The following is a 24,776-nucleotide window of genomic DNA, read 5'->3' on the forward strand; positions in this document are numbered from 1 at the left end:
TCAATTGTGCATGTACTGTGATTTCTTGGATCCTGTTTGCACCAGGTATTGAGATACGTTTTTGTAAATCCAATCACAACTGGATGACACCAAAAGCTGTAAACAGGATGTAAAACATTTTGTGGTTGTCTATTTTTTAACCACATCCCCAAGCATTGCTTTCATAGTGTATGCGGACAAATGTTATCTTAAAGCCACAAAAGCCCATCTAAAGTATGGTTGGTGTCATTTGTTCATGTTTTGTGAAAGTGCCCCATAACGAGGTATAACTGTACACTTTTATTATTTTTTTACTGTATTATTTGTAGATTACGACCAAAACCGTGTCGTCATCTATATTTTTTTTTTTCATGTGCTTGCTTTCCTACTCACTTAGTAACATGGGTTTTTCCATGGGAATTGTCAGATGTAGCATATAAAGGGACTATTTGAACACACATTAAAGGGTTAGCTCACCCCAAAATTTTAATTCTCTTCTTAAATACTCTTGTCATTCCAATCCTTTGTTCATCTTTGCGATACAAATTAAGACATTTAAGATGTAATTGGAGAGCTCCCTCTTCCTCCACAGACAGCAATGGTCATGAGATGTTCAAAGTGCTGACGACCTTTGACGCTCAAAAATGTTCATGAATGTCATCGTGTTGCATGTATTAGGAGGCTTGATGTGCAGCGAGGAGTTTGTCTCTTTAATAAACTATGACAGTTTATGTTGAAAAGTTCTTACATTGAAGGTAAGAATGATTAATAAATCCATATGAAACAGCCCCTATAAAGTGATGTGCATTTTGCACTCACACTACAAGCGTACTACAACGCCAATCTAAACCACGCTTTGGAACACCTCTTCCAACTGGGCCAGGGCCAGCCAACTGAACCGCGCCTGGGCCTGATTCAGAGCACTCACCCTTGTCAAACGAACCGAGAAATGGGGTCAAATGTACCTGGGCATGGTTCGAACTTTCTAGTGTGAGTACACCCCAAGGCTTATTGCCATTAGAGCCAGAAGTGCTGTAATAAATGCGCACCTTGATCTAACACGGAAAAAAACATTGGCAAACAAAGTTGTTTTATGTTTTGGTGCACAAAAGAGTTCTTGGAGGTAGGGCTGCATGATACTGGACAAGTCTGACATTGCAATATTGTTTTTCAGCGATATATATTGAATACTATTTATGTATTCAATATACATTAATAATAAATAGCAAAATCATTCATTTAGATTGAGATGTTCAATAATTATGCATTACATATGCATAAAATATAATAAATTATAAGCATATATAAATGTTATAAGTTTAAAGATATAAAGTATTAAGGTATAAGTTATATAAAAAGAGTTTTATGGTTTTTCAGGGGAGTCTAACAGTGTTCAGGACAAAACCAAAAATCTAATGTAGAATTACATGGTCTTCATTGTATAAATTATTGCAAAAATTATATTTTTATTATAAACTTCTAAATATATTTATAAACGTTAAACTTCTAAAATGATCACACAATCAAAATACGTAAAAACACAAATCTCTTGTGTTCTGAATTGTGTGACTGATCAACTATAACTAAAACTCAACACTCATACCCGTCAACATTGGGATGAGAAAATAAGGGCTTCATTTTTGTTCAGAAGATGAACGAAGATCTCAAGGGATTGAAACGACACAAGGGACAGTATTTACCAACAGACTTTTCCTTTTTTTGGGTGACTAACACTTTAATACCAAGGGGAACTGTTAATATTGACAAAGTGTGAACAGATAACTTAAAATACCAAGTGTGTTTTTAATTTTCAGCATAGAAATGAGTGCTAAAACAGTTGAACATCAGGCAATCTGAAGATGGAAGTCTTTTAGAGAAAGTGAAGACACCTGTTTGAGCTCTGAGTTGGGGGAGGTTGAGAGTCTTTATAATTCCTAGGCGGAATTCATGGCTTTGCAAATTAAAGCTCGGCAGTGAGCCAACTCACACAGGGAAAGTGGAGGCCCTAATTATGAATTATAAAAATGTTTGCTAATTAGTCATTGCATGGCAATTTGTCCACAGCACGCGGAAATCAATTTGGTGCTGTCGCTGAGGGCTTTACCTGGCAGCGCGGCGCAAAAACGCGACTTCAAAGCCAATGTCCGCCATAATGCCAGCAATATTTCTGTAGAAGCTACACAAGCCAAAACTGGAGGAGAGTAAAGAAAATTGGAACAAGATTCCAAATCACATGGGAAAAAAAAGTAATGAGAGTGAAAGGCAGAGACAGGCAGTGAGAATAAGCGTGAGAGTGTTTTGTAAACAAGGATACAAGATAAAGAAAACTGCGCACATACAAAAAAAAGAAGGAGACAGAAATTGAAAATAAAAAACAGAGCAAGCGGGTTTAGTCTAGCATTAGCAGCTGAGTTGTGTTCATCTTCATGTATTCATTTATGCTAAACACAAAGGGCAAGCTGAAGGGTGGTCAAGTCTTTGTTTATTAAAAAGCCATTAGAGATAGAGGAGGCACTGAAGCGCTCATTCATGCACTGCCGGCATTAGGTCCGGCTCAAGGGCACGTTTCTCTTCATGGGCCACGAGATCCATATTATCAGACAGCAGCCGGGCACTTGCTCCATCCTTTTCATATTAATATGCATGCGAGTTGAGAAACTGGCCTGGCTTTGAGGTAGATCTCAAAAAACACAGGATTTGATGAATTGTAAGGATAAAAAGTGACAAAATGTGACAGTGTACTAGGTAAAAAAATAATAGTATATAGGTCAAGGCAAAGACAAAAGGGGTTTTCAAGTATGTAAAAATTGTCCCTGTACATTTTCACCATTATTTACAAATGACACCACTACAATGGCATTCACTTCAACACTAGTTTATACCAAAATAAATTGATTTCCATATTTAGGACAAATTTTGATTGATGATTTAATAATTCTATTGATTGAACAGTGAGTGATCACAGTGAGTACGTTTACAGGGACACCAATAATCCAATTTTAATATGACAATACTTAAGAGTCAACGATGTAAACAGGGATTTTGATTAATTTAATTTGATTAAGGTTGACATAATCTAACTAAACATAAATCGAATTAAGACTTGTGTAGCATGCCAATTTTAGTCGCATTATTAAAGTGCAGTACAGATTAAACACCTTAATCAAACTATTACCATTATGTAGGATTTTCCCTGCATTTTGCGAAAAGATGGTCTATACACAAACGGCTGTTTGACATTATTCTCTGCACCTAAATAGTCAGTGAAGGACTACAGACACCTGCATCGCGAGTTTTTATTTTTTTCGTATGGCGTGTGGTATTAAATTCCATTAAAACAACACCTTCCAGCAGTTCCTCGCATCCAATATCTCGTTTGTCACGGGGGGCATGCATGAAATGGAGGAAACGTGGATAGCATGGTGATGCAATGATGTTAATGGAATTATGTGCTATAACATGTAAAATGGGATCATGTAAAGAACATTCAAAAAGCAACTCATGTAAACACCTTAATCATATTATTGTCTTATCAGATAAAGGCAAACAATTCCATTACTGATGTCCATGTAAACGTGGTCAGTGAAGCCTCAAAATTTAAATTAATTGCCATCTTAAACATTTATTCTGTGCCACCATCCTTTAAAAGGTTTTATTCATTTGTCAAAAACACGTTTTAAATCATTACAAATATTGCAATTTATGATGGTCAATTACTCGTACATACGTTTTAATGTTCTCAGTTGTACATAAATGTAGTTCTGTTAACTGATTAATCGAGACTAAGTGCATATATATATAGTTGGGTTTAGGGACGGGGTTGGCTGCCACGTCTCCTTTTTAAAATCATACATTTTCGTACAACTCAACTCGTATTGAATTTGTAGGAATTAGCCACTAAACTGACAAAATGTAAAATAGTGATATCAGGTTGAGATATTAAAAGCTCTATTTATTAAATATAACAACACAAAACACCGAAATGTTGAAGTAAACAACAGTGGAGGACTTAGCAGTGTCATCTTTACACCTGTAAGCGTACGTTCATGAAGCTCAAAAACGTTCAGAGCTTCTCTGCGTAAGCACTTTGTTTGCTCCAGTTCAGCATCCTCAGCTAATTTAGCATGCTGATCCTAAAACACCGTCTGCCCGTCACGACCTTCCATTGAACTGCCCTAGATCAGTATATATATATATATATATATATATATATATATATATATATATATATATATATATATATATATATATATATTTTTTTTTTTTTTTTTTTTTTTTACAAAAGAAAATTGTATATAAATATTAATATATGAGTAAATATTAAATGTACATGCATATGTACCTTAAATATTTAGATAGATAACAAATATACACCGTATATTATTTAGATAGATGATAAATATACACCGTATATGTACATATAGAATATAAATACAAACTTTTGTTGTATACATGATTAGTCCTTAAACAGAACTACATAAATAAGTATGGTGGGATTAATGATAAAAGTTCAATATTTTACCCAAAAGTTTTTGAAACATTAGTAGATCTTTACCTACAATTAATGTGCTCTCTACATATCAATTATTGACACCAATTATGACCCATACATGTATGTGTCGCACATAAATACTAATATATATAATTTCTTCTTTTTTTTAAGGGTTTTTCACCTTTAAATGGAATAAGACAGTGGAGGTTAAGAAATTATTGGAAGCAGAGAGAAGGGAAGGGTTGGCAAAGGACCTTTAGCTGGGAATCGAACTCAGGTCGCCGTGTCAGTTTGTCAGAGCAGTTAACCACTAGAGTATTGGCACCGACATAATTACTATTTATTAAATATAACAACACAAAACATCGAAATGTTGAAGTAAACAACAGTGGAGGACTTAGCAGTGTCATCTTTACACCTGTAAGCATATGTTCATGAAGCACAAAAACGTTCAGAGCTTCTCTGCGTAAGCAATTTGTTTGCTCCAGTTCAGCATCCTCAGCTAATTTAGCATGCTGATCCTAAAACACCGTCTGCCCGTCACGACCTTCCATTGAACTGCCCTAGATCAGTTCACACACACACTTATAATCTCTGTTAGCACTTTGTCTTCAAAGAGTTGAGATGTCAGATGACAAAAAAACACTCTCTCTGAAATGTGAATGATAGCACCTCTTAGCGCAAAAGCGTTCTTTGAAAAAAGAAGAAAAAAAACAGCTTATCTAACAGAAACACTATTGAACGCTGTCGAGCAATTACCAAACCTCCACAGACAACAAGAAATGGGCCAAGATAATCAGCAAAGAATGAGGTAAACAAGAAGCTTTTCAGTAGTCAGAGCCAGTGATATGAAAACTGCCTTTCATCCTATAATAGAAAAAAAAGGTATTCTTGGCTATTATGCCCTTACAAGGGATGTGCAAAGCTACATATTTTCAGATAGCATGCTGCCTGGCTAGTCGAATGATTGATCTCAAGGAATCCCAGAATAATTAGGCTGGTTTCAAGTTCAGCGGACAGCAACTGAGCATGTTTCTTATTGGGCATTTACATGAGTTGTTCAAAAATAGCCAGACGAGGGCATTGATTCGAGAAGCGATGCATTGTGAGATGTTTACAGCTTGGAGGTACAGTAGGACAGAATAAAACTGCTAACACAATGCTAGTTTAGCAGCTAAAGCTATTATATGCTAATGGTAGCAAATGGTATGGTAGCTAATGGTCACATTTAAGGCATTCTCAATTTAAAATGTATAAATGTTTAACAGGGCAGCACGGCGGCGCAGTGGGTAGTGCTGTTACCTCACAGCAAGAAGGTCACTGGTTCGAGCCTTGGCTGGGTCAGTTGGCATTTCTGTGTGGAGTTTGCATGTTCTCCCTGTGTTCGTGTGGGTTTTCTCCGGGTGCTCCAGTTTCCCCCACAAGTCCAAAGACAAGCACTATCTTAAAATAGACTTTATATTTAAGATGTACTTTGTGTATGAATTGAAATTATGATTTTTGGAGACAATTGATGGCCTCAGTTTACACACAGAATACTAATTTAACCTAAAATTGTAAAAAGTTGTAGGGGCAAAAAGTCACTTAAAATGTCTAGTCAGTTGTCAGACGACTGCATCCCAAACCAAGATCAATAATACTTAATGGAGTCAGGTTTCGCCATTCATATTGTTCCCTAGTAAAATTGATTTTTTTTTACAATAACTGATAAACCTTTTTTGTTAGCATTATTTCAACCTTTTATTGTTTTAAACATGTGTTTAATAGGAGAGTCCAAGCAGGAAAAACTGATTCTGTACAGAAAAGTCCACCAATTAGAGTGCAATGTGTGCAAAAAGATCTTTAGTTCCAACATATACAACCACAAATTACATAATTGATTCCCCCTATGTTTTCAAAATACTTACATATTTATATAGGTTATGTACAGAGGAGAAAATAAGTATTGAACACGTCACCTTTTTTCTAAGAAAACATATTTCTAAAGGTGCTGTTGACTTGAAATTTTCCTCGGATGTTGATAACAACCAAAAAAAATCCAAATATGCAAAGAAAACAATCTAATTCGTTTACAAATTAAGTTATGTTTAATAGAATTAAATGACGCAGTATTGACCACATGAAGAAAGGGAGCTTTAGAAAGGCAGCGAAAGCCCAGACAGCAGCTGAAATCTCTCAATAGGTCTTCAGCAACCCTCTGCCCTTCATTGTAAATGAGTATTAGCTGCTTCAGTCCAACATCTACATTATCAGGATGATGAAGATGAAACCAGGGTGGACATTTTAGTAAGGCAATGATCCAAAACAAAGCCAAGGAATCTCTCGAATGCTTTCAGAGAAAGAAAATCAAGCTGCAGAATGGCCAGGCCAATCACCTGACTTGAATCCAATATAAAATACAAATTACAGTAAAGCTCAAATTTGATTGACGAGATCCACAGAACCATCATGATTTTCACACTGTGTTGAGTCTGTGAACTCATGTGACTTCATTCTCCACAGGAGAGGTGTCTTTAAGCTGCCATCACCAAAAAAAGCCTTTTATGTAAAGTATTAAATACGTTTCAGTAGTTCAGTACTTTCTCTTTGTGTCATTTCATTGTTATTACACAGAATTTTCAGATTTTTTTTTGTTTTGTTTTATTTTTGTGTTTGTATTGTTTAGGTTTTGACCAAAAATCTGGTTCAATTCCATGTCAACAGCTCCTTTAGAAATGAAATACAGCAAACATGACAAACTCAATAGTTATTTTTTCCACTGTATATTGTACAGTAAACTTGCAATATATTGTTTTGAAAGACACAAAAAAATTTAAAATGCTTCATAGGATTATTGCTCTTCACCATTAAAACTGTTAAGTAGACTCTTAACTTTTTTTTTATAGACTTTTAATTTTCAATCAAAGTTCAAAATTGTTGAGATTCTCCTGGTTGTTTTATAGTGTTTTAACAACTTTTTTAAAATTCAAAGGAAAAAAATATTTCCGGAAGCAGTGCTGCTGAAAAAGCGTGTGGGCCAGATATACACTCCGTGATGAATTCAAGATTAAAAATGAATTATTCACAACACTACAGATATGGCGTCCTATGGAATGGAAGCAAACACAGAAATCAAATGTTCTTCGAGCCATTCGTCCGAAAGCACTGGTCTCTTGATTTCGCAGTGGGCGGGCACAGATTCCGCATTACCACATAACGGGTTTTGAGCAGCCTGTATTTAATCCACACTGATCTGATGGGATTAACACATCGAGGTCAGGCTGCTGCTATCAGGACTGGCTCCAAGCTCTTTTTCTTACCGGCCCGGGAAAAAAAAACTGGCCCATCAGAACCTCCCGCTTTCTGCTCCAAGCAGTTCTAGAGACCGCCAAGCCATCTGGCTCGTGCTCCCAAAGCCAGAATCCAGGTTCACACAGAGAGCTGGAGGATTTTATAAGCTCTGAGCCACTGACCTCCAAACCACAAAGATCACACAACCGCAAACCACATCAGACTGTAATTTGTGGAGCGGCAAACCTTCACCAACACTCACACACACACACTCTAAAGCAAAGGTCTGGACCTATGACAGTCACAATGTGGCTCCTTAATCTTCATGGCCAAACATAGAGGACATAAGTGACTGAACTGGAGAACATCATCCAGTATCAAGAAGTACTTGAGAGGTATTGTTTGAGACGAGAGTCCTTTTTTATGCCAATACCGCTTTGGGCTTCACACATTTGTCTCACTCTATCATCCATTATTAATCACCAAAACCTGCAGACTCTTTCTCAAGTACCTTGAGAAAATACAGAGCTGAATGTGTGTTTACTAGTTTTAGCAAATCAGAATGAATTAGGGAAGGATTGTAGGTGAGAAACTGCACGTAAACACCTACATTTAAACTTTTCAAAAATCACAGAACTATTGGAAATCTGCTGGCAACAGCAATGTTGGTTTCCAAAATTCTCTAAATTATTGTCGTTTGTGTTAAACTGTAAAAAGAAATCAATAAAGTTATGAAACATAGTAGTATACTTTTTTTATTTTGTGTGTGAACTATCCCTTATACAGTATATCACATGCAAGCAAGGTCTTACACAACATACAAACAAAAAAGTGCATGCATTTTTTACTGTTGCTCAGATTATTTCAGATCTAATCCAATCCAATCAAAATATTATCTGGACTGAGCTCGGTCAAATCAACTGAGGCATTTAAATGAAGGCTTTTCATTCTGATTGAATGGATCACAAATGAATAGTCATAATTTGGGTGCATATAAACGTAGCTACAGATGTTCTTTGTTTATATAACATTACAGCCCATATAAACGACTACAATATATGTCCTATACCTTCATGTGCAAGAATCTCAAGCAAGTCATAAAGATCTATCAAAATACTTTATTTTAAAGAAACGTTAGCTCAGATACTTAATCACTTAAATATCTCATTACTTCAACTTAAATTAAGTAAGTACTTTTAAATATTAGCTTTTGAAATGGTTCCAATCAATCGGTTTCCTCAAATGGTCTGAGTTTTATATATGTATTATGTTCTCATAATTGATTGGGTTTTACAGTACTCAATTGGTTTGAGTTCTCTTTGTTTATTGAGTTCTCATAACTGATTGGGTTTTACAGTGCTTAATTGGTTTGAGTTCTCTTTGTTTCTTGAGTTCTCATAACTGATTGGGTTTTACAGTGCTCAATTGGTTTGAGTTCTCTTTGTTTATTGAGTTCTCATAACTGATTGGGTTTTACAGTGCTTAATTGGTTTGAGTTCTCTTTGTTTATTGAGTTCTCATAACTGATTGGGTTTTACAGTGCTCAATTGGTTTGAGTTCTCTTTGTTTATTGAGTTCTCATAACTGATTGGGTTTTACAGTGCTAAATTGGTTTGAGTTCTCTTTGTTTATTGAGTTCTCATAATTGATTGGGTTTTACAGTACTCAATTCATTTGAGTTCTCTTTGTTTATTGAGTTCTCATAACTGATTGGGTTTTACAGTACTTAATTGGTTTGAGTTATTTTAATTAATTGGGTTTTTTTGCACTCAAAGGGTTTCGTGTATTCAAATGGATTAATCTCACAGTACTCATTAAGGTTACTTTTTGAACTTAAATTGTTTGACGCAATCAGTTTCCTCGAAATGGTTTGAGTTACCCCAACTTAATGGGTTTTATAGTGCAGCTGACCTATAAGGCCTAAGCCGTCTGTTATATAGACTAAACATAGTTGAATTAGTTCATGATACCATTATGGGAAACTATGGGGGTGTCCGAATACACCCCAAATATTGTTATTCATAATACAGAAGGCAGTCGTCCATTAGCAGATCCTGCCATTTTAAAAATCACAGTAAATCTTCCATGAAAATACATTTGCTCTAATGTTCTAGTCACGCTTGGGCTATACTGTGCGGCCCATATCCATAAAGCCACAGTGTGGAAAATTATCTTGCCTATTTGATTAGACACTGACACCGCTGAAGGAACAGGAAGAGATGGGGAGAGAGAGAGGGGAAAAAAAACTGTGAGAGAGGCTGAAGAAATGAGTTTGGATATATATACACAAAATTAAAAGAAAGACTGACAGCAGTACCGCAGGATTTTTTTGTGCCAGCTTATTGGACTGGGACTCAAAATCTGCTGCAATCTTTAAATAGACAGGACATGGAGGAAGAGAAAAAAAGTGACAGTAGGTGCACACGGCCCAGAATCCTCACTCATCACTCACACACAAACACACACGGGCACATTCCCAGGAGAATACATATTTATAGATACCCATACGTGGGGCCCAAAAGTCTGAGGCTACTAATGCTTCAATTTAGCATTTATCTAATTTAATACATAACGTCAACAAGATGAGTTGAACGAAAAGCTTAAATGAAATTTGGAACAGTTAAAAAAAATACACTAGAAAAGACAGAATGAGAAAATATTGGTAATAATTTCCTTTTTGAGCATTACCTCACTTAATAAAAAAAATATTTTGCTGCTTATTCAAACTACGCATTTAAAATGAGTTGAAACAACACAATTCTTGAGATTTTTTTGGGAACAACTTAATTGTTTTATATTCAAACCACTTAAATTTGTTAAGTTAACTTGTGCAATTAGACTTTGTTCCAAATGTTGGTTTCCAATTTAGATAAACAAACACTTGGACTCCACTCACTTCTGCTTTAATTTCAGATTCATTTGTTTCTTTCCATGTCGTCTGTTTTAATAGTTACATAAATCGTTCTCTCCTCAAGATCTGAAGGCACACTCATGTAGGCCTAATATGATAATTTTCAAATGACTCTTTTTAGCTCACAATTGCGTGCCAATAAAACGTACAATTTCATTTCCTCGAAAAAATAATCACAATAAATGTCTAGCATAATAGGAACATGACAATGTGGTCCGGTACCCCATCGGCACCTTGTCATTTCAAGTTAATTGTGTCTGCTTGATCACTGCGCCAGGCCTCCTAACCAGGCTGCCCCCAACTGGGATTCTATCTTCGTCTATGACGGCTAGAAATGAGAAATCATGGCAAATAGATTACTTAAAGAGACAATTCAACCATAAATGAGAATTCTGTATTAAAGTGGCAATACAACTGTCAGTTCCTGCACATAAAACTACTGGATGGCTTTAAAAGCAGCACAAGAGTCACATTTTTAAAGGCCAGTGGTGACCAGTGGTATAAAGTAACAAATTACAAATACTCAAGCTAATTGAGTAGTTTTGCTCAGAAATTGTAATTTACGAAGTAGTTTTAAAAATGTGTGCTTTTGCTTTCACTTGAGTACATTTTTAGTGCAGTCACTACTTTATTTTTTCTTGTCTATAGGGATTAGAAAAATCAGTCCTGTGAATCCTGTCCAATCAAATTGCACATAGAAAGTAAATTGCATCATACGGAACAACCTCAGGACATGGCGCTTTATAAATACAGCAAACCGTTTGGAAGCATTAAAAGTATCCAAGAAGATGTCCAAAATCTTTACAAGCAATGACCCAGAAACTGTTTTGATGCATGTTACTGATGAGAAGATGACAAACGTTTACTGTATGATGACCGAAATGGCCTTAAACACCCAGCAGGCAAAAGACATCAACATGACGTCAGATTGACGTTTTACCTCAACGTCGTCGAGACATTGTATTTTGTCTGGAAATGAAAATTGGGTTGACATCAAAACCCAATGTCAGGCCCACGCCTATGTCCAACGTTCAACCTAGAATCAACCAAATATCAACATCTAATTATGTTACATCTTGATGTTGTGTGGACGTTACCATTATGACATCTATCAGATGTCAGATTAGGGTTGCTAAACCTGACAATTGAATGTCAGTATTTGATGTCAATATGACGCTGGTTTAAGATGTTGGCTCGACGTTGGATTTTGGTCACTTTCTAATACAACCTAAAATCAACCAAATATCAACGACATTTGACGTCGTTATTGGACATCAAAATAACGCTGTCCTTAGACACTGGCTAGACATTGAATTTTGGTCACCTGACATCACAACCTAAATCTAACCTAATAATAATGTTTTGTGATGTTGTGTGCCTGCTGAGCAATAACTAAATGCACTACAGAATGTTACGTTTACAGACATCCACAAATTACATGTAAATGCATTAGTACTTTTTTCACCACCGGTGGTGATCATCATCCAATTTATGATGTTCGGAGAAATCTGACATTTTTCTGAACATGAAAACATTTGTTTCATTTTGAATGTCATGCTTAAAGGGATAGTTCACCCAAAAATAAAAATTCTGTCATCATTTACTCATCCTTTACTTGTGTCAAACATATGGAGTTTCTTAAAGACAAAAGAAGATGTTTTGAAGAAAGCTGGAAACCACTGACTTCTAAAGTATTTGTTTTTCTTACTATGAAAGTCAATGGTTACAGGTTTAAGCTTTATTCAAACTGAATAAAGACACTCATAAAGGTTTGGAACTACTTGAGGGTGAATAAATAGTGAGTAAATCTTCATTTTTGGGTGAACTGTTCCTTTACATGTAATCTTTACCAGATAAAAAAATTATTTCTGATACCTCCATTAAACTGTAATCGGCAACATGATTAAAAACAGATGCTTGAGCATTGAGATAACTATTTATAGTATATGTATAGTCTGATTACAGCTCCAGTACATTAGCTACTTTGTGTATAGGTTTAAAAATTGCTCTTAAGATTATAAAATATGCATGCTTAGGATTACTTATGTAGCACCATGGTACTGCAAGACATGACATTTGATTCTATTTTATACCCAAGCATGTAGCAAAAAAAAATCTTTGGTCAATGTTAAACTCATACTTCAGTCAAACCTCACCATAGCTCAACTGGAGGCAGACGATGGCCCACATTCAGTGGTCTCTATCTGCTTGTTTGGTGTGGAACAGAGATTGGACGCCAGTGTTCACGCTTACTCAAATAAACCAGAGAAATCGCACCAAAGTTAGTATGATTCTAATCAAACCTGTCAAGTGTGAAAACAGCTTAAGTCATGCCTGAAAAACATTACAAACATTCCCTTATTCCATATTCAATCCATTCAATTTTACAGTATTCCGAAAACAGCAAGAGAAACATAAAGCGAAAAAAAAAAGTACATGTCACACCTTTTTCTCACAAAACCCATTTCTTAAGGTGCTTTTGACGGAGGTGATCTGAAATCCAGGCATACAAAAAACCATGCTTACAAAAAAAGCGAATAAAGAAACTCATAATGGTTTGGAACCACTCAAGGGTGAGTAAATAGGGAGTAAATCTTCATTTTTGGGTAAACTATCCCTTTAAATGTAATCTTAATTTTATTTGCTGATGGGTAAAAAATGTTTCATACGTAAAAAAAAACAGATGGTTGAATATTGAGATAACCATTTATAATATATGTATAGTTAGATTACCGCTCCAGTATGTTGGCTACTGTACTGTATGTGTTTCAAGAATTCACACTTAGCTGATAATCAATAAAGCGTAATTGGCATGCTGTTCCGGGAGAGAGCCCTGAGCTCGTAATATCCTCGAGCCCGGGGCTCCTTCCCGTTAGAAGGGCGAGAGGGGAGTTTGAGCTCAGGTAGGTCTCGAGAACTCCCCTGCTTTCACCGTGTGAGAAGTGTAAACTAAGGTTGTCTTGGGTGATAATTTGGTTTAGTCGATTGGCTATGGCTATGGTGTTTTTGGACAGTGGGAGGAAACCGGGGAACCCGGGGGGGAAACCCACGCGAACACAGGGAGTGGAAGGGTAACTTCAAGACGAAGATAACTGGAGTGAAAAACTCTGGTTATTTATAATGCTTCCGTAATCATCTAATAGAGCAGATTACGGAGCTAATGAGGTGCCAGTCGTGTTGATCATAAGCACGTGATCCTCTCAAAATGAGTTTATAAATAAACCACACTTAAAAAAATTCTCTTACATCCAGTTTTGTGCTCATATTTATGCTTAAGTTAATTTATGTAGCACCACGGTCCTGCAAGACACCATTTTGTTCCATTGTTATGTCCACGCATGTAGTGAACAATTAAATAAAAGCTCAACGTGACTTGAATCTGTCCTATTAATTGTCTCATAACTGTATTCTGTTTCACACTTCCGTCAAACCTCACCATAGCTCAACTGGAAGCAGACCATTGGCCCACATTTTCAGTGGTCTCTATCTGCTTGTTTGGTGTGGAACAGATATTGGATGCCAGTGTTCACACTTACTTAAATAAACCACACTACCAGAGACATCGCACCAAAGTTAGAATGATTCTAATCAAACCTGCCAAGTGTGAACACAGCTTAAGTCATGCCTGAAAAAACATTTACAAACATTCCCTCGTAACATATTTAATCCATTAAATTTTACAGTATTCAGAAAACAGAAAGAGGAACATACAGCATCTTTTTTTAAAAAAGATATTGAACGCTTCACATTTTTTTTCTTAGAAAACACATTTCTAAAGGTGCTTTTGACATGAAATATTCACCAGATGTCAGAAATAACCAGTGAAATCCATGCGTCCAAAAAATTGTTTATAAATTAAGTAAGGTGTAATAAAAAATTAAATGACACAGCGAAAAAAGTATTGAACACATGAAGAAAGGGAGGTGTAAAAGGGCATGAAAAGCCCAGACAGCAGTACTTTCTCCTTGTGTCATTCTATTGTTATTACACATAACAATTTTTCAGATTTTAATGAGTTTTTTGACCCAAAATCTAAGTCGATTTCATGTCAAGAGCTCCTTTAAATATATGTTTGCCAGGAACAAACATGACTGTAAATAGGAGCATAAATTAAAGAAAAATTATAGTGGTATTCACAATAAACTTCATTTATTATAACTTCATTTATTATCAAGCATAGACAAATCTATTTAAACCGAAACAGAAATCAGCAGTGTGTTTCAAATGCACTACACAAATACCTCTCTCATTCTGCACCAATCCAAATGTCTGCATGTTTTGCTAGCTTGACGTTAATTGCATGACATAGTCACTCTGGAATATTAGTCATAGCACATTTCAGATGCACGATTTTCATTTAAACTGTTAAACAGACCCTATAAGGGCCGTTTGTCAGACACTGGGCCCCCTATCTGTTTTTTCTAAGCATTTTGGTCAAAGAGCAGACGCAGACCCTTCATTAAACAGATTACATACTGTCTAGCGCAGCAGGGGCATTGCCTAGTAGGCCACCGGTGGGGGGGTAAAAAACACAACCGCTGGTGGTTGATTGCATGTGCCTATCGCTGTGAGAAACATTCTCACACCTCACGCCCACTCGAAAAAGCAACCCGCCTCTGGTCTCCTTTCACTGCTTTATCTGAAACCCCTGTGCTTCATGCCTGACAGCAACACACACACGCCACTCGCCAGATGGCTTTCTAACTGAAACCTCAATGAGAATGTGGTGATACGCATCTCGTCAAGCAATTAAAATGCCCCAATCGTTCTCAAGTCCGCCAGGTCCCTCTGGGGGGGGGCGGCACAGTGTGAATGCGATTTGGAAAAATGTGACTCCTAATAAGACCAATGTGTAATTAAAAGCTTGTCCTTCGCTGCATTAACGGCCATGAAGAGGAGAGCGAGCAGTGCTTCCAAAGTCTCCGGAGCCGAGAGAGATTTGAATGTAAACAAGCCCGTTAAACATGTCTAACAAGCATGCAGATTGGCACAGCTGTCAGATGGCTTCCTGCCTGTTGGTGGGAATGGCGCTGGCTTCCGTGAACTGTAACTCACTGGACTGACAACAGGTGTTAAACCCTGCGCTGCAGCCGCCCTACATGTTACTAATCCCAGGAATAAGCAGTCAAGAAGCAGTCAAGACTGAAGAGGGTGATGTATGCTTTTCAGAACAGTTTAGAATAAATACTGATTCACTGCCACCCCAAACGTGACAAATAAACGTTGAAATTAACTCTCAAGATCATGACAACAACCTGTAATTACAGCGCATACAAATGATAGCAAATCAACAAAGTGTGATTCACATACAAATGACTCTAAGCAACTGTTCTTTTGTGTGTGTCAGTCAGAAATACTAATTTAAAGGGCACCTATTTTACCCCTTTTTCAAGATTTAAAATAAGTCTTTTGTGTCTCCAGAATGTGTCTATAAAGTTTCAGCTCAAAACACCTTCATCATCAGATTATTTATTACACCTTTCAGAATATTAACATTTTCTGCTCTTAATACAATGTAGCTGTTTTTGTTGCCTGTGACTTTAATGCTAGTTCTCCCCACCTACCATTCCCACGTGCCTGTCAGAGTTTGTCTCAATCTCCGCCTCGGCTGCATCAGATAAACAGCACAGAGACAGACATGAAGGAAGCAGATCTCACGTAATGTTTGAGAGAAATAGTAGGAACTTTTGCAATGATTATTTGATGTATTTGTTGTGTAGTTAATTCAAGCCTTTCTGCAACGATGAGTCACACACAATGTCGTGCACATACACACACAGTGGACACACACAGAGATTGTTTTCAACTTTGCACTGTTTTTGCACAGCAAATGTGACAGGATACACGCTAATATCCACCGCTGTATGGATATCCGTTATGTTAATGTACAAAATAAACCTGATTTAACTTCCAGAAAGCGGAATTGAAGCGTCTTCTTTTATAATTATACTGGCATGTGACTGTGCTGATGAATTACAGTGATTTTACAGTCTTTAACTTACTTTATTAAAAACATGAACTGTTTTAAAACGTTTTAAACTTGTAAAACTCATTCTTGATCACATCTGATGATGATTGATGATCACAGAGAGCTGAAAAGATCTTTTAATCTTAGTCGCTTTACGCATATCCTGTCTTGTGGATATGATTATATGCATTACTGTGGATACATGTTAATACGCGGCTGTCAATGAATTCGGTGGGCGGGGAAACCGCACTCCTACGTCACGTTGCAGTGGGCCTCAAAATGGGGGGGATTTGGATCCTATTTTAACGTCAGGAAATTTAAAAAGAGACTTATTGTCTTTATATCACTCGAACATGACATTCATATGTTCCCTTTAAAATTAACTAGTCTTCCAAAAATGACCAAAAATGACTAATAAATTTAATATTCGTGCCTTTTAAAAAAATCTTTGCAACTTTGATAATGAAAATCTATAAACATATATATTTTTTTTTTTGTTTTTTTTTTGTTTTTTATCTGAAAAGTAAAGGAGGTGGTTAGATACCAAACTTTTTAGTTTGCTTAGTAGTTCATTTACATGACAATATGATTATTTGAAAACAGTGACATCATAATATTGTGTTTTCTGTCAGGATGCATGAGCACTTGACAACCAAAACAATGATGGACCAAAGGACCATTTGCAGGCAGGCAGAAGCATTTCTGTACCAGCCCGACATGCTTAATACAGCATTTTACTGATTTTATTGTGGATCTACGTTAGGGCTACACGATATTGGAAAAAACTGACATAGCGATATTTAGTTTTTCTGCGATTTACATTGCGATATGAATATAATTTCACAAAAGATGAACTACTTGTAAAAAAAAAATCATACATCTGCATAAAATACAATAAAATCTGCACAAAAACAATTTGCAAGCATAGATGAATACAATAGATAATAGATTTTAAAAAAATATTTTGTGTTTTATGGTTTTCTGTGGAGTCTAAGAACATAAATTCAACATTATTCAAATATATTGTAGAAATTTAATGATTGTCAAATTAAATTTCTTGGTTTAAATTTACTTGATATATTAGTCACAGTTCCTTAAAACCAGGGGCGTCCAAATTTTTTCTTATGACACAATGGGGTTTAATGCTGAATTGCTTCTGGCTTCTGAATTGAATTCTTGATCTTAAATCTGTTGAGCAACAATATGTTTATTTGAAAAAAAACATTTAATTTAGATAGCTTTTTGTAGTTTACGAAAGAAAATTAGAAATGACAATCTGTATTAAAGACACCTCCGCCCCCAACCCTCATCAACATTTTCCCTTTCTTCTCAAATGGGTTGGCAGGCCAAACCAAAGGTTACCATGGGCCAACTTTGGCTAGCGAGCCCAAATCTCTGCTTAAAACACACACTGTAAAACCCAAAAGGTTAAGGTAGATCAAACCATTTAAATAAACCAAATGCAAATTACCATTAAGTTCAAAAACTAATCCTAATGAGTACTGTGAACTTAATCCATTTGAGTAAACGAAGCAATTTGAGCACAGTAAAACCCAATAAATGAAGAGAACTCAAACCAACTGAGTACTCTAAAACCCAATAAGTTAAGGCAACTCAAACCACTTGAGAATTGCTACAAACCATTTGAGGTAAAAAACACGAATCTATATGAGTACTGTGTACTTACTCCATTTAAGCTGAAGTGATGAGGTATTTAATAAACTCATAACCTTCAACACCGAGTTCAAAACTCTTTTCAAATAAGTAGAATTAACTTTCAGTCAATTTTGAGTTACCTACACTAATTTCATTTGATAAAGTTGACAGTTGGGTATTACAGTGCATCCAAATAAAAATGTTTCACTCAAATAGGGTTCAAATTTGCGATGACTTCAAAAATCAGATTCTGAAACGTGGTTCCTGGTCATTATAATCACAACTCAACATTACAGATCTTGCAATGTGACTATGGCAGATTTGCACATTGCAATATCAATGCTAAAACAATATATTATGCAGCCTTAATCCACGTTTACTGGAATCATTAAATCATTTGTCTATGTATTATAGTCTGTATCAAAGACCAAACGGCCTCTATGTGAGCATAAAAATGTGATAGTTCTAAATAATATTAATATTCAATCTGAAGACACATCATGAAGCCCAATAAAACCATAGCAAGGCAAACAGCCAGGCAATCCTTCACAGCTCAAAATCTCCACAAGAGATTTCACGGGTCATAAACAGCTCCCCTTTTCTCAGCCTCCAACGTGACCACTGCCACATCTCAATTGTCTCATTTTGCATTTTTAGTTAAACATTTGGCCTTACAATTTTTAATCAGTCACAAAAAACTTGATCCCTCACAGCATCCGAAGTTTGTCCTTTAAAATCACTGTTATTTATGTAAAAAGAGTGCTCAGATCTTTGCAGAATATCAAATCCGACTCATTTATGCACAGTATTTCCTGAGTAATTAGCGGAATAATCCAAATATTAAAAATGAGAAATGACAAAACTCCAATCACCTCTTGCCACCGCTGACCCTGTGCTAATTTCACAGGCAAAACGAACATGTACATGTGCGTGATGAATTAGAGGAGAACCGCACTAGTGTGGTCTGTCTGCTTTTATCACGGGAGAGATTAATCAAAGAGAGGAATGTGCATTCATATCAGTGCTGCATTCCTAAGGTCGCCAAAAGCAACAAGAGTAATGGCATCGCTGTGATACGAGGGATGTTTTACACTTGAGGCTATGCTGCAGCTAGACTGTAGTCTTTTAGGTAGGAGTCAGGCTGGTGATTATTTGCTAAATCTGATCTGATGTATTTGACTTTGCAGAGCTTAGATAATTTAATCCACAAAATCCTATTAAAAACTAAAACAGACTAGATGCACGGAGACAGATTGCACATCACTGCAAAGGTAATACACTGTGCAAACAGTAACCGACTCCAATAGCTTTTAAACAGACTGGAATGGATTTGTGACACTGTTATTTCTAAGTGAGGAAAGGCAATGAAGACAGATTGATAGTTCTTATCCAGAATACAGCAAAATGTGGTGTGTTTTTCCTGAAACGTCTGCTAGTCAGTGTGTAGTGTCCTGATGTGGTGAGTTCTGTAACCACTATCCTGGCAGCCAGGACTCACTAGTGTTTACGAGGGCTGTTTTACAACACAGTAATTTTCCACCTCCATCACTGGAGAAAACACAAACAGAAATCGAAAATGACACAAATATTGACACAGTAAGTCCTACCTTCCACCTAAGCAACAAGACTTTAACATGGTTAACATAGTTTTGTCCAAAATATTTCATTTACTTTATTAAAAACTGTGGTAACCATTTATAAGCCAACTTAAATTTTCACTGATTCCACTTTTAATTTTCACATATAATTAAATAACATATACTATGTTTACCATGTTAATATCAGAAAGACTTGCAACCAAATTCACAAGACCACAAATATGCGATAAAACTCAGAAAACTATCGGGTTTTTCACACTTTAAATGTTGTCATTGTTAACCCAGGTAAAGGTAATCTTGGCTTGTTTGAATATCTCATACTCTTCACATATTTTCCTGAGCGGTCAGGTTTCCGATAACTGACACTGTATATTTGTAAACTTTAGGTTAGCTTACTTAGTTGCACAGCTATGATGCTAATAACACTGGTTTGGGGGAATAAAATGACATGCTTGAATTAAAAATATGAACACTGGTCAACTGGTGGAAAATCACCATCTTCTGAGTGATTGTATTAACCTGCTGAAGCATACTTGTTACTCGGTTAACTGTTCAGAATTTTAGCAAAAACAACACGTCAAAGTTTACTTGACGTACGTCAGTGCGTGAATATGAGGGATGCAGTAGCCAAGTTTGTGATTGGTTGTCTGTTGTAGAACAACTCTTTGTTTACGTTCCAGTTTCGCAGGATTTGATAATCCAGAATTAAACTCAGCATACAGTTCTATCCAAGAGTGAAAACCTTATTAACCTTTACCTGGGCTTTAAAAAGAAGATCAGCCTTTAAGTGTAATGTGAAAAGAGTGTAATGCGCAAAGCTAACTGAATTGCAGATGAAAACAAGTGCAATCTTCTTGACTCTCTAAAGTTCAGGCTGTGTCTCAAACCCCACTGAGACATTATTTTGCGACAGCACAAGCCTGTATCCCAAAACAACTAACTGGATTTTGAGACACAGCCAGCAGTTCGCATGAAAGAAATTTCCCCAAGCATCACCTTTGGTTTTTCATCCTGCTCTCCTTTTTGTTCAAAACCCCCGGTACGCAGTTGGTCAGTTCGGTCCAGTCCGCGTGTAAGCCACAACTCCAACCGGTGGAGAACCGCGAGAAGAGCCATGTCTCTTTCCTATTGGGTCGGTAACAGGTACACTTCTTCTGTCCCGGTCTACAGTCGCACGGAACCTCCAGCCTGACGTTCTGGACCAGGTGCCTCCCGAACGTGGTCCCGCCGGTCTTCTGGATGTGGAGGAACACGATCACATCATCCCCCTTGATTTCAAAATCCACGGTCCGCTCCAGATCCCTGATGGGGAAATAGTATTTCTTGACGTAATGGGGATCAGGAGTCGGGAAGAGATCCGCATCGTCTTCCAGCATGTAGCCGTGCGGAGAGCCGAAGTTCATCATCCCCGGAGCCACGTACTGATACAAAATCAGCATGAACAGAACCGAGCCGACAACGATGAACAGAAATTTACTGCTCCTCTCAACCATGTTCCTTCCAGTGAGGAGGTTCATGTGTTACCATTTCCCGGTTGACAGTTTTTTTAGGGTGTCTCCATATAAACACTCGTCTGTCAGAGCATCGCGCGCTGAAAGTGAGTCGTCAGACGCATTGGGTCAGGTTGGACTCATTGCATCAGAAGTGTTGCGGTAACGTATAGGATCCAGCACGGCGCGGTCTCCCTCCTTCCACCACTGTATGACACGGTGTGTTTAAAGTCCTCGACACATCGCTGTGAAGCTCCTCCAGCAGCGTGCACAGCGACACCCACTTTCCCAACACGCGCGCGCTCCGCTCTCTCAAACACAAACGAGCGCTATTTTTTTGTTTCTAGGGAACGCCCGCGATGCTTTTTGCGTTATGATGTTTCTCTAAACTCAGCGGTGTTTCATCACAAGAAGCAAAACAAAGCAGCCAGTGTTCTAATAAAAGAAAATACTTAAACATACATACAAATGAATAGACAGTATATAAAAAAATAATGAAAGGTATAAAAAAATAAATAATAATAATTATTATTATTATAAATGTAAATAATTATTATTATAAATGTTCAATGGCAACAACTGCAATACACATAGCACTTTTTAAGTTCAAATATTAATACAATTTTAGAAATTAATTTAGAAATTTTATGCTTTTCTATGATTTGATGTCGAGCAAGAGCCACTGATAATACATAGAATATATCTTGCTATTTTAAAAACATTATTTAATAACTATTTTATTCAAATCATGTAAAAACAAATAAAGTTTTTTGTTTTAAAAACCAAAAAATTGCTTTTGACTAACATTTCAAATATATTGCTGATAGTGAATAAACAAGCAAAGTAAATAAAAAGCAAAAATAAAACAAAAATACAAAGCAAAAGTGCAACGATCATACAAAAGATAAAGTCAATAATATGCTTTAAATAATAATGCATTGTTTTCAGCTATTGTCTATTGTTGTGTAGTCACTCAAACTATTTCATAGTGCTGGCTGAACATTAAATTGTGTCACAGATAAAACTGTCATAATTTGCAATTTCTAAAAGATAAACCTGGTAAAGTGCAGTTTGTGATTGATCAGCAAAAAGTGTGAAACAAAGAACTTTTATGTGCACGTTCACCTCAGATAAGATAAAGGCCGTAATTAATTTGCAAAAGAAAAGTTGGAGTACAGAATGAGAGACCACTCTCTAACTTGAAGGCACACTGAAACATAAAATCAACACAGTGAAGCGTTTAGCTAGAACTCAGACAGGACTCCTTCACTACAGCTAGTAGGCAGTGTTGAGAGCAGTGGTGAATTGTATATAGAGACCTGTTTTATTTTTTGCCTTTGACTTTCAGCTGTGATTGATTGATTGATTGATTGATTGATTGATTGATTGATTGATTGATTGATTGATTGATTGATTGATTGATTGATTGATTGATTTGGGGAATTTCTTAATTCTTAGTGTAGGGATATTCTCCTAGGTTTTTATGACAGGATTTTTCATTTTTTTTCTAAAGAAAGTTCTCTGGTAAACATAACTCATTGATACTTAAAAATAACTTTTGAGATAACCTTGATACTGCAGAGTAAAATGCACATGCTTGCACCCCAAAAATCCTTATCTTACTATTTTGTTCTTAAATTATACCCCTTACATCAGTGGTTCCCAACCTTTTTTAGCTGAGACCCCCTTTTTCCCTGGTAAATATTGTAAGGCCCCCCTCAACATTTAATGACATAATTGCTCATATAAGTTTGCAGTAAGGATGACAAAAAATGTTGTTTATAAACAGATGGTATGTTTATTACTATATCTAGATGTGTTTATACACAAATAATAGCCTATAAAATAAAATATAAAAGCAAAACATCAGTGGGCCACTTGTAACTGAAAAACAAGCCTTTGGCCTTTAAATTGGCTGTGTTTTAGTTGCCAATTATTTAAAAGTTTCTTGTCAGTAGCTGTGACGTCCTTCATTTTATTTTGGGTGTGTGTCAATTCTTTTGCCTTGCACTCAGAAAATGCTCTGTGCTTAGCACGGTATTGTGGATGAGCCGTCTGCAAATGTCTTATTAATTTGGACAACCTCATGCATTCGTTAGCAAAAACTTTGGGGCAGATAATGCACTGTGGCTGGTTCAGGGACTCTTTGCTTTGAGAAAGTGCATAAACCATAGTTCAGGTAACTATCTTGGTATTTCCTGCATTTCGTGTTTCCAATATTGCTAGCGCTTTGACCCAAATTATTTGGAGCTTCCTCACCTGGGTGCAGAACGCTTGAGCCATAAGTATTATCTGCTGAAGGTGAATCAGTGAGACTCTGTCTTTCTTCTTTTTTTGTGGAGGACAAATCACAGATTTGTCCATTTTTTGGTCAGCCAGGGGATAAAATGAATTATGAACATGATCGTTCTCCTAATTGTCCACTGTTAAAATTTTTTTTAAATATGACGCAACCCCCCACAGAGCTCACTGAGGCCCCCTTGTGGGCTGGGACCCCCCAGTTGGAAACCGCTGCCTTACATAACCCCTTCAAAATTCACATATTCTTGATATTGGGTTAATTTACATCGTTGTATCAATGTCAACTGTTTTCTCCGATATTATAAATCATTTCTTAATCATATTTGGCTCTTCCACAAAATTAAGGTGAAAGAAAAAGATAATAATCCAAAATAAAAGTTTGATTTGACATAATATATGTGTGTGTTTTATTTATACATTTATTATGTATATGCGATTAACACACTTACATAGAAACAAAACTATATAAAATAATTTTGTTACACAGATATTAAAATTTAGATATAATTTGTATCACATACAAATATGTTTTATATAGGTAAATATAAATATTTTCTTAGATATAAATGCCTGTATGTATTTAAATTATGTAATAACTGCACCATTTCCCAGTGATGGGTTGCAGCTGGAAGGGCATCCGCTGCATAAAACATATGCTGGATAAGTTGGTGGTTCATTCCGCTGTGGCGTCCCCTGATTAATAAAGGGACTAAGCCAAAAAGAAAATGTAAGAATGAACGAATAACTGTACTAATAATTTTTGCCCAGCAATACATAAAACGATAAAACTCAATATTACTGGTATACATCACTTAGCTAATGTACCAACATTATTAATTTAGCTTATATCTCATCTCTTTTCTAAGAGAAAGCCCTGATCTTACAAATTACCGTACAAATTACCTCCAACAAATGATGTTTGCAACTTGTTCGCTTAAATACTGCAAGCCAAATTAACATATTTCTATTTACAACAGCAGCCGCCTGAAGAAAGCCTGTCATTTGATATCATGATTATTGCGCCTGGGGATCCGCTGCATAATGAAGCTATGGAAATGTCGTGTTGCGGCTGATCATTTGTCGTTGAGTAGCTTTACTAAAATGAATTGTA

General features: G+C 36.3%; 1 protein-coding gene across 1 annotated transcript in view; it reads right to left on the bottom strand.

Moving 5' to 3' along the window:
• The window catches only part of hs6st1a (heparan sulfate 6-O-sulfotransferase 1a), a 234,078-nt gene extending 212,436 nt beyond the window's left edge, over positions 1-21,642 (bottom strand). Inside the window, exon 1 of the mRNA XM_056479376.1 lies at positions 20,871-21,642. Coding sequence (XP_056335351.1) covers positions 20,871-21,391 — 521 coding nt within the window. The 5' untranslated portion in view covers positions 21,392-21,642. The remainder of the gene's footprint in view (positions 1-20,870) is intronic.
• Positions 21,643-24,776: the final 3,134 nt, after the last annotated feature.

Source organism: Danio aesculapii, chromosome 2 (genome assembly GCF_903798145.1).
Source record: "Danio aesculapii chromosome 2, fDanAes4.1, whole genome shotgun sequence".
NCBI lineage: Eukaryota > Metazoa > Chordata > Actinopteri > Cypriniformes > Danionidae > Danio > Danio aesculapii.